At 38.9% G+C, this 12376-nt stretch overlaps 1 protein-coding gene across 1 annotated transcript in view; it reads left to right on the top strand.

Moving 5' to 3' along the window:
* Positions 1–12376, top strand: part of LOC137293465 (TPR repeat-containing protein DDB_G0287407-like) — a 59451-nt gene that overhangs the window by 19508 nt on the left and 27567 nt on the right. Inside the window, exons 12-15 of the mRNA XM_067824020.1 lie at positions 891–1030; positions 2132–2194; positions 5328–5376; positions 9400–9542. Coding sequence (XP_067680121.1) covers positions 891–1030; positions 2132–2194; positions 5328–5376; positions 9400–9542 — 395 coding nt within the window. The remainder of the gene's footprint in view (positions 1–890; positions 1031–2131; positions 2195–5327; positions 5377–9399; positions 9543–12376) is intronic.

Raw genomic sequence — 12376 nt, 5'->3', positions numbered from 1 at the left:
GCACTGGTCTTGAAAGTAAAAGTGCCTGACTCAAAATCATCGGAACATCATTTCTCTTGCCTAAATCTTTTTACTTGGAAAGTGGATGAAATGGTGGCTCTTTTCATTATTCAATGATTCCGTGCATCCCCAGGCAACAGAATAAAGCATCAAGCCATGTGCAAAAACGACAGAAACAACATGACTCGTTTTCACATGACTTGTATTTCTGGAGCGCTTGGTCTTTGGACTCTAGTCACACATTTGACAAGCGAAAAGGTTATGTGACTTCCAGAGGAATATGCTTAATGGCCGAAGTGCTGATAACAGAAAGTGTTTTAAGACGTAAATATGCATAATTTGTAATCAAAACTGTGGGTATATGTCTCTGAGACTTTCACCCAGCATATTATTGCAATTCTCTCATATTCTCCTTGAACAACCAGATGTTGAACAGAGATAGTTTAGCAACCAAGTGTTCTGCAGAGGGTGGTTAACAACCAGATATTCTACAGAGATGGTTGACATCCAGATGTTCTACAGAAGGTGGTTAACTACTAGATGTACAGAGGATGGTTAACAACTAGATGTTGTTCATTGGAATGTTTAACTCCAGATTGATAGCAAAGCAGATGGGTATGAATGTGATGTACAGTCGTAATGTAACAGCTATGTGGAGCTGATATTGTGCTTTAGATGGACAGATATATATTTGACTAGTTAACAAAGGGATGCTCATTCACCAATATGATGTTCAGCTGCTACATAACATCCAGGTGTCAATGATGAACATTACAAAGAGTGACATGGTAGGGTGAAGTGTGATATTATGCAAAGGTGGACAGTCATGATTTATACAGCAGTGTGTTATATGTAGGAAGGATGGAACTAACTTCAGTTATCTGTTGTAGGTACTGAAATTGCTTCAGGTGTCTCATGAAGGTCTAACAGAGACAGAACTTAAGGAGATACTGGATATCCCTCTCCATGTGTGGTCTCCATTGTACTTTGCCTTGGAACAGTATATCGTTATCCAGTCTGGTCTGATCAGGTCAGTGTTTGGCTCTGATCAACACTGCTGCCTTGAAATGTTTGTATTCTCATAGTTGAAAATGTTTTGTATTCATTTTTTTTCAATATGCTACATTAAAATGTCAACACATAGTATCTCTTTTTTTTGTCACTGGCACAGTAGCCATAATGGAATGAATAAAGGTCTTGAAGCCAGTCATCCTCATAGTGAACCTCACGTAGATACCAGAGTAGAATCAGCCTCAAGTAATCCATTGTACCCAGCAGTATGGGATAAAGTTTGTAATGTCAGTCAGTGTTTTCTCTGTTCCTGTCTTGGTTTATTTAGACAGCCATGTACTCATCTCTAACCTTTGGAATGTTGGTCTCCAACTCATGAAATGTTATTGTTGGATGATTTTGAGACTTTTCAGCCAGTTTCTGACTTCATGTGAATGACAGACTATTTAAAGCTTAAATCTGGTTTATTTTGTTTCCCATCTTTATAATGTGAGATTGTTTTCTCTTAAGATGTTGTAATAGAGTGAATGAATGAATTTAATTTTGTGCCATTATTTGCTATATTCCATATGTACGTGCTGTGCGCTTGCGAACTGTTAATTTACTTATCAGTGCTGGCTTCCATGTCCTTGTCATTCATTAGGTCTGGATTAATTCCTAGCTTCCTTTTGTTTATTGTCATTTCCCTTGTTAAATGCAGCCATATTTATTTCATCATCTATGCCTGGATTAATGTTGCCTGACTTTCATTCATCTGTCCCCCTTACCAGTTTATCATTGTTTATCTACTGGCTTCCGTTTTCGTTATCTTATCACTGTTATTTATTTACATGTTCTTATATAACGATCTGTTTCTTAGTGTTTTTTTCCTCTGATAAAAGACCTATAACATACTCCAAAATATTCTGTTCCTGAAGATATTGCAGTTAACATGCATAACACCTTGGCTGGGAACAAGAACTGGTTATCCATTAAGTCATAGGCTTTAGGAAAAGTGAACTTTGATGCCTGGAATTTCTCAGCACTAACTTATATAATTCATATACTGAAGTGTATGTGTAAGGAACAGTTACTATGTGTGTATAATATAATGCAGTTCGATTTTTCCTGTTAATTTCAGTTTCTCTTTCTCTGAACTTGGTAACGCTGTAGCAGAGAGATACTTGAAGTCTACTGAAGACAGGTGGGAAATACTGTTTAGAGATTTCAGGTTTTAGTGATTTTCAGGACATCATGCTTCTCACTCCATGGGATTCAGTTTCAGTTTTATGCCACTTTTAACAATATTCCAGGACTACCACAGAGAGTGACACCAGAAATGGGTTCACACATTGTACCCATGTATAAAATCAAACCTGTGTCTTCAGTGTGATGAGTAAACACTTTAACCACCAGGCTACCTCACTGCCCCTAGTATAAGTATGAATTACTCAAGCTTATCATACGAGTTGACTTACATTGGGATTGTGTAGTCATTCTCTGTGGTATGGATATGGATATTTATCCCTGTATCCAGCAAGTATGAGTAATAACTTACCTGGGTATGCTTAATGACTATTCCACCCAACACATGAACATTTTGGAGGCGTTTTTCATGATGTGCTCATGAACACTGTCCAGGTTAAATTTTCATTATACATTACAGAAAATCAGATAAGCCAATTACATTTTTGACATATGGCCTCTGTCACATCAGGTCTTTGAGGCAGTGTACAGACAATTCATAATCAACGACATGGATATCCATGAGCTGTCCCATGATTGATGGTTCAAAATGTCATTCATGTCACGAGTGGCTGTTGCTGCTGTGCAAACCTTATGTTTTTGGATAAATCCAGATTTACTTTGGACTTCCTTGACAGGTGCAGCAAAATATGGTAGTATGGAATGGGTGTTTTGTTTTTGTTTCTAAAGTGACAACATCCTGGAAGCACACATGGTGCCATGTATGTAGAGATTGTTGTATGCTACACAAAGGCAACAAAAGAAAACACAGGGCTAATGTTGCTACTAAGTACCTCCAACAACATAACCACCTTACCATAGACAGCACTTAGTTCACACTTATCAGCAATCAGTATGTCTTAGATGCGCATGTATCTGATTGTTGACAACCAGCAAACGCTCTCAGCAAACATGGTACTGCCCTGAAGGAAGAATAGGTGGAATGAACTTATGTAAAGCAGCTGATGTAAGCCTCCATTGTTGATGTTAGATGTTTGATTAGGAGCATGCCTGACTGAATGTGGTATGAGGCAGAGGCAGATACACACAATTCTATTCATGTTGACCTTTCATAGTGAATGATTAGACAGACAATATCTGAAAAAATCTATGGTCATCTGGTATACAATGACTTGCAGATCTAAGTCATATCCTGTTCAGGTATCTCTCTCAATAAAGATGCCTTTTTATTGAAGATCCACTGCTTTAAAAGTATGATAATTATATATATATATGTATCATATAGAAGAGTCGTGAGTCAGGTCTTCTTGCTGATTTGGAGATTTTGTTACTTTTGGGGGAGATTGATGAGTCTCTGAGGACAATCATGTCTGTCAGTCTTAGTGATTGTGCCTTTCATTTTGTTGTGAGTTACTTGATTTGATTCGAAATTTGTGTATGAACTAATGATGCAGAATCTGCAATATGTAATCCTGCACAGGACACTGGGTAGGTGTAAACTGGCTGAGGACAGTGCAAAATAACACAGACTGTGATCATTGAACTATGGAGTACTTTTAAAAAAATACTAGTAGGTTAAAACAAACCCAAAATTTTGGCGATGAACCAGGTTCAAGGGGTCATTGACAAGAGCACATAATTTGTTGATCCGAAAACATATTCTATCAGATTAAACAATTATGGGATAAGCAATTATAAATCATCTACATGCAGCTCATCTCTATGCTTGACACTCTTTACGAATTGCTAGTGTTCTTATTGATGAAACTGTGTGTAGGTGTTCTCATGTCTGGTGACACTGAAATGAAGATCTTGCAAATGGCAACCTGTGACCTCATAACAGAATATAGGTTTTGGATTGGTTATACCATGGGTGGCATAAGTTTGACTGACCAGACGCGTTATGTCATATTATGAAGGGGTCGTAACTGGACACCCTATTTTTATCCTTTTGCATATGCATCATGATGCCAATGCAAGTGCTCATCATCTGTACTCACCTCCCAGTTTGGTCTTTAAGAACTTACATCTATAACAAGAAAATAAGATCTTTTACAACTGTAAATTCCAAGATATTCTGAGTATCTTCTGTGCCTTATACAGTCATCCCTCACGATAATCCCCTTTGTGATACATGGATTTGGTTAAACCACGAGGTTTGAAAATAGTTATCCAGGGATCACATATCTTCATATCATCGGAAATACAATATCAGCAAATCCACTGTTTTTGCTGAGGATAATCATGTTGTAAACAAGTGAAGTTCAGTTTGGATTGAAATTAACAAATATTTCACTGTACATGTCCTTGTATTATGGGTTTTTAGATGCTTTAGAAACAAAGATTTTTTCAAATAATCACACAAACAACGGAACATCACCTACTTATAAAACTCACTTAATCATAATTAGCCCCATGAAGGCCTGGGGTAGAACAGGTCTTCAGCAACCCATGCTTGCTATAACAGGCAACTGTGCTTGTTGCAAGAGGCAACTAACTGGATAGGGTGGTCAGACTCGCTGACTTGGTTCAAAATTGCTCAGATCGATGCTTATGCTGTTGATCACTGGATTGTTTGGTCTAGACTCGCATATTTACTGACCACTGCCATATATCTAGAATATTGATGAGTGCAGTGTAAAACTAAACTCACTCACTCACTTATCATAAAGACATGCCATCAGCCAGTTACAACATTTGCTTTGATGCAACACCACCATCCAAAAGTGCATATCAATAACATTTTTTGTTTGAAAACTATTTACAGTATCATCACAAAAACATGCTTGAAATGAAGTCGCCTCATTATATATGCGTACTATGTCTGTTTACCATGTTCGTGCTATCATGTCAACCAAAATAGCACCGATTTCACATTCTCAGCAATCACAAACTGTACCAGCACTATAACATTTTTGTGGAAGGTTTTTTCAGAAATGGGGGCTTAATGCTTTGGTTTACATTATTGCTTTAAAGTAACTCAGTGCTAAGCATGTTTAGTACTGTTAGTAAGAAGTTTCATACTACATACTGGAAAGAAAGAAAGAAATTCTGCTGGTCAGTCTTTAACAGCATGTAGTTTTCTAGTTGAAGTCATGATTCAGATGTATTAAATGTATGTGTCTTTGCAGATTAACTAGTGTGAAATGTCTCATCAGCTACTTTGATAAGAAGCGAAAGGTAAGTTGTAGTACCAACATTGCCAGTGTTTTCATATCAATGTCCTGTGTGATGATGATTTCAAATTGTATGAAGGACTGACTGTGTTTTTTTTGTTGCATTGAGGTATGAAACTAAAAAACAATGTGCAAACTGTATGAATCCATGTAGTATTTTAATGAACACAATAAAAATTTAGTTATTTAACCTTAAAAGAAACAGAGTCTGGGTGTAGGTAGTGATGTTTGAAATATTTTTCCTTATCCTGACTCATTCTTATTATGCATATTTCCTTCTTGTATTGGAATGATAGTTGAACACTTGAATCCCTTGTACAAGTTGCTTCCCTTAAATACTTTCACTCCAAAACAGTCACATGACCATGCTTGTCACTTACTCCTTCATCACCCATATGGATGGTTGGGGAAGCACTGGAGTCCCATATACAGCACTATATCCTTTTACATTTTGATCCTATTATCCAAATATATTCAGCTGTGTATGGATTCTGGTTCCAAATTTATCTGTATATTGTTACATTTTTGTCATTGTATGTACTTTGCTTTACATTTGGTGAAGTCACGCAGTCACTGCAGTGGCTGATCCTCAAACCCAATGCCTGTCATGCATTGGGCCATGTTCTCCAGCTTGTATTGCAGTTATTGCATTAATTTATCAGATTTGCAGTTTGATTATTATCCGGTTTGCATCTATAGACATATAATGGACTGGGTGATGAAATCATCTCAAGTCACTTGGGAAAAAGATGGAGATAATGCCAGTTTGTTGTTAAGTACTGCTGAAATTCATAATGCAGGTGAATTGTTGAGTACATTGCAGGAGCAGTAATCTGTTGCTGGTCAGGATCCAAGAAGACTGGTCTGCTGCTACTGGGTCAATGTCATCAGAGAATAAATGGCTGAAGTCCTAATTGTCTGCAGCTCAGAAGACATCTTATTCTGGAACCTCATCGAAGTTGTCTCCTTCCAGTAAGACAACAAATCATCAGGGGTCATTTAATGGACATTGTGCCTCCTGCCAAAGCAGACGTTTATGCTGATCCTCAGATACTGTTACCTGAAGTTCCAGTGAGATCTACTGGCATTGCAGACTACCTCGATGGTAAGATGATCGTCCTCTACAAACATGGCAGCTGCTCAACTAATTGAAGACCAGCCTCCTGGAATGCAGATGTCCATCATCAGACACAACACCAGTGTAGAATCATGGCACATGCAGATGACGTCTCACCATTCTCAAATGCCTCATCCACACTGCATCAGTTCCAGCCTACAATAAACTTTATGAGACAGTCTCCAATGCAGATGATGGTTTTGATGCACCAGTGGTTCACTGAAGAAAGAGAAGCACGTCAGATTTCTATGATGTGAGACGACATTTTGGAACCTGTTCCTGAGAGATATACATCTTCGTCCTGCAACTCTATGGTTGCAGACGACATTTGGGAATGCTTGCATTGAAGAAGATCCTCACCTTTGGAAGACTCAGCAGTGATGGAGGAGTAAGGTTCCATGAACATTCCTCAGACTGTTGGAAACTCCCTTCAACACTGGGGTGTCAGGTGGAGATAGAAGGGAATCCACTTCAAGATACACTCACTCCATGTCAGTATCTCACAGGAGAGGTATCATGGAATGGAGGCACAGTTCACCTGACCCAGGACTATCTCAGGGAATATTTATAGAAGAGGGTGATCCGGGACTGCTAATAGTCTGGACAGTCTGGCGCCCCTCTCAAAGGAATTGAATGCAGCATTGACCTACAATATGTTGGATGATGACTTTGACACCCTCACGATTCCACCAACTGAATCAATCTCCAAGGTGTCTGCTATCCTCAGCACAGCATTCGAGAAAGCCACCCAGTACCAGAACCAGCATGTACCACTGTTCTGCGCTAGAAAGTTCCCTCTGCATCACATAGACCTCTTCATGATAGTACAGGACTTAGATGAGGACCTGAAATTACTCAACGACTCCTGTACCAAATCTTACAGGGTGGAACACAAGAAGACTGTTCACCTTGACACCATGAGTAGGAGAATGTTCTTCGGCCTTGTGAGATCTAGAGCAGTCAACAAGGCATTGATATCCTGGTTCCAGGTAAACAACTGGATAGAAGAACATGATCCAATAAGTGTTGGTACACAGTTCCCATGGGGGGATATAGGAGGTACATAAGGACTGCTGATGAGTCCACAGAGTGGCCAGACCCACCACCAATTCCATCCGATTCTGGAGGCATAATAAGCATGAGTCAGGATGAGGAAAAATATGTAATTTTTAGATAAAATTGATACTTTATACTTATCCTGACTCATGGTTTCAAGCGCCCACAACCTTCCCACAGAAGGCACTTTTTCAGGTTTTCCAAGTAAATCCAAGAGCAGGCATGTTCAGGAGAGAGTGACAAGTATGGATACGGATAATTTTGAAACCAGAAAACATACACAGCTAAATTTGGATAATAGATCAGTGAAGATCAGCGGAAAACAAATATACATGAATGAAATTTTGTGGAGCAGTGCATTGCTATCTTGTCCATATTTCATTAGAAGAACAGTCAAAAGATTTACAGTCATTACTGCTGTCCACCAGGTTGTGTTCAAGTCAGTACCTCGTATGACCACCTCCAGCTGCTACCACTGCCCGACACCTCCTGGGTACAGATCGAATCAGTCATTGGATGTTTTGTTGTGGAATCCTTCTACATTCCTCCTACAGCATGTGGAACAACTGTTGAAGATTCTGTGGTGGATTACAACGTTGACGTACCTGTCTATCAATATGATCACAAAGTTGTTCAACTGCGTTTAGATCTGGAGGGCCAGGGGAGGGTATTGATATTGCTATTGGCCAGGTAGTCCACTGTGGCACATGCTGTGTGGGGCGTAGCGTCGTCGTGTTGGAATAGCTGCCGTTGACGTTCAACAAGGTGAAGGACATGTGGACGGAGAATCTGGTCGATGTATTGATTTGCCATGAGATTGCCTTGGATAATCCAATCTGCTGATGTATGAGAATGTTCCCCACACTGTAATGTTCCTTCCACTGAATCTGCCCACTTGTCTAGCAAAATGTTCATGACGTCGTCTGTAGACATGGTCTCTACCAGCACATTGCCAGAGGAGATAACAGGATTCATTGCTAAAGCATATGCGCCTCCAATTTGCCAGGTTCCATGGCAGCACCGTGTTACACCATCTCACTCATCGACGTTGATGTAACCGTGTCAAGGAGGGGGCAACTTTGGACATTTGGCATGTATTCCCACTTCTCGGAGACAAGTTCCTGACATTCCCTGGCGGTACAATGTTGGTCATGTAGGTGGGTTACTGGGTGTACCGATCTTGGGCAGGTGTGGTGACTCTAGGCCTTCCTCATCTTGGATGGTATTTTGTTGAATTTGAAATCGATGCCACAGTCGAGTTATTGTCCGAGGATGAATGTTGAAGATTCTTGCCACCTCACTCTTTGATTCACCAGCTTGCAGTTTTCCAGTTGCTTGATTTCGATCTGCAGCGTTGAGATGTCCCATTTTCGTGTAGAGTACTTGCAAAGATCGTGGATGAAATTGTGAGATTCTTTTGGGTCTTTTATAGTCACATGCCGTACTCATGTTTTGCACGTTAGAAACAGTAATTGCACCTGATCTTCATGCTGCATGACATCTATGCACATCATGACAATCCTGATTGATAAAACCGTTCAAAATCATTTTTGGTTGCGTTTGGTCAAGCATCATCTTCTAAAACATTCCAGAAACAATGAGCAACCCTTAAAAAATGTTTGAGTTTACATGTGTGTACAAAATTGTATCATTTTTGAATTTCATTTTGTGTTTCTCTTTTTGAAGAGTGTACAAGCGATTCAAGTGTTCCACTATCATTTGCACAGAAGGAGATAAGCATAATAAGCAAGTCAGGATAAGTATAAAATATCAATCTTATCTAAAAATATATACATATTTCATTAGGTTGTTTTGTTTTAGTGAATCATACAGTTATTGTCAATATATTTACAGGCATTTGACATTTATCCCAGACCTGCTGAATCATTGTTGAGGAGGCCTGCTTTGGAGTTGTCATGGTTACAGAAGGCGATAGATGACAAAGATGGTCTGACTACAACACTGACTGATCTACTCATGTTTTTCTTCCTGATCAGGTATGTCCTGAAATAAAGAATCATGAAATAAACATTTAGTAATAATTATAATAATAATTCTTTTTGCTGCCCAAGACTAGTGATTTTAAGAGAAAATATTAACCTGAAATATCTATTGTGCAATAAATTTACTTTGCCATTGGATGCCCTAACACAAACAGCATATCTCAAACAACATGATGGCATTGCTTGTTGTTTCTACGATCATCTCCCCTATGCCTGTGGATTTGACTCTGAGATCCATCCATGGTATGACCCTGAACATGACCATGGTGTCATGGAAAAAGATGATTTTAATCTTTTGTGGAATAGGCCCATAGACAGCCTCAGGTAATTACTTGATTTTGGCAGATGTGCATGTACCAAGAGTTTTCAACTTAATCCCTGCATTTGTTATTAGATGCTGCATTGAACTGCTTCTATTGTTTCAGCTGCTATATCTGTTGGAAAATGTTAGGGTCTTCAATTCCAGGTGACAAACCTGATCTTGTCCTTTTGGATAAAGCCAATGAATTAATTTATATCATTGAATTTTCTGTCTCTTTTGACAGCAATATGATTGGAAGGGAGATTCAGTAAAAGGATGCTAAGTATGTGAACCATGCGTTTAAAATGTCTCACTTGCATCCCTAGTACTCTGTCATGAGGCTACCCATTGTTCTTGGTGCCCTTGGTTTGGCACCTCCTGATCTCTTAGAACAGATCAGGAGAGTGCCCGTGTTCTCCATCATGAACACAGCCTTTCTGACACTATGTGAAAATCAATGCCAAAATGCTATCCCTCATACATAAGCTGAGCTACTGTGATGGGTCACCTCTAAGTCACACCACAGGACATCTGGCAGTTGGATATACCAGTAAAATGTACCTGTAAGTATGTTTGGGAATAATAAAAGTTATTCTACAATCCGTACTGGGTAAGTATATTTGGTCAGAATACTTACTAGTAAAAATGATACTGACCATTACTCTAGAAATCCAAGTTTGTTTTCCTTTTATAAGCACAACTATGACAAGGAGCAGCCATTTTGGGGAATCTGTGCATATAGAAATATTATCCCATGAGAAAACATACCCACGGTAAATAAAAACTGAAGTCATTTTTCATTCTAAACAATATATTATTGTTTCTTATTGTTGTCATGAGACAGGTAATAATAATTAATAAAATATGAACATTGTGTACAATAATACACGATGATATTAATATGTTATTCAAAACATATTATTCACCATTGATGATAATACTGGAAGGTAATGATTAAACATAATGAACATTGGGATTATAATATGTTTTTCATTCACATTCTATTCTGAACAATAATACTACATATCAATATCCATACACATGATTGTATAAGGTTAACTCAATGTCCTCAGAATTGAATCTGTCAAATTCCATATCACTATCTTCCAGGGCTTGCCACATCAACTCATTCATTGCATCATCATAATAATCCTCAAGATTATCACACCCAAGGACATCTTCCTCCTCAACTCGGGAATCTGTTCTCACAAACTCTTCCAACAGTGCCTCATCCTGTGAGCCGTCCATGGCATTAGAAATGCCACATTCCGGAACGAGTTCACTATCATGTCTGTTGGGATCTCATCCCAGGATTCTTTAAATCATCTAGCCACTTCATGCAAAGGTGCTCTCCGCATGGCATTTGACTTTGTGTATGTGTGTTCGCATCCACCATCCATTCTGACCACTTTCAGAGAATGTTCATCTTGAACAGTTTTTTTAGGCTCATGTCAAGTGGCTGTAGGAGAGATGTACAGCCGCCAGGTATTACCGCCTGGTGTGTTTTCTTCTGTATTAAGTTTCTCTTCACTGAAGCACACAAATGGGCCCGGAACATGTCCCACACCAACAATGACTTGCATCCCCTTGATCCCTCCGGTCTGTCATACCACACATTGTCTATCCATTTGTTAACCAACATCTCATCCATCCATCCCTTGGGATGGACGGTCACAATAACTCCGGTCGGGAACCTTTCCTTCAGCATTGGTTTCCTCTTGAAAACGATCATCAGCTTAAGTTAAGTGCTATCCGCCAAACACGTCAGCACAACAGTAAAATGTTGCTTTTCGTTTCCAGTTGTTTTGACCGAAACTGTCTTTGATCCCTTCACATCAACTGTCTTTGAACCTGGCATGTCGAAGCTCAAGGGTGTCTCGTCTATGTTTCCGATTTATGAAAGATCATAGATCACTGCTTTTCGCTCCTAAATAACAAATGCATGGAATAAATCCACGTTGGTATTCATCTGCTCCGGGAGTTTTTGTGCAATGTGTGTTCTCTCCCTCAGTGATAAATTCCTCCTATTCATGAAATGTGAACACCAAGTTGAAGACGCGTTAAATGTTGATGACTTTAAATGTTGTCAAATGTAAATAGGTAGGTGTGAAACTTAATAATGGGTATATTTTAATGTGTATTTTATTGATCATTTTTAACAAGTAGTTTGTAGAGATTCTCCTGTCTATAACTGTTGTAAACTTACAGTACCCATGTAGTGCTGTTCCAGGTAGGTGTACAGCTAACCTGTATTATCTTGTGGATATTGTGTGTAAATAGGTACCGGTAGTAATGACTAAAAGCAAAATATATTCATTTTTAAAAAATAGTTTGTAGAGATTCTTCTGTCATAAACTTGTAGTGCTGTTCAAGGCAGGTATACCACTAACCTGTAAGATTGTTCTGATCGGACACTGACAACCTGAAAAATACTTTCGTGAAATTATGTCTCATAGATAGGCTGAACTCCTTCTAGAAACTGCCTTTTGGGGTCCTCAGAATTGATCTATTGTAATATACGGTATTA

This window comes from Haliotis asinina, chromosome 8 (assembly GCF_037392515.1).
Source record: "Haliotis asinina isolate JCU_RB_2024 chromosome 8, JCU_Hal_asi_v2, whole genome shotgun sequence".
NCBI lineage: Eukaryota > Metazoa > Mollusca > Gastropoda > Lepetellida > Haliotidae > Haliotis > Haliotis asinina.
The sequence above is the reverse complement of the archived record's forward strand: the minus strand, read 5'-3'. Positions and strand labels throughout refer to the sequence as shown.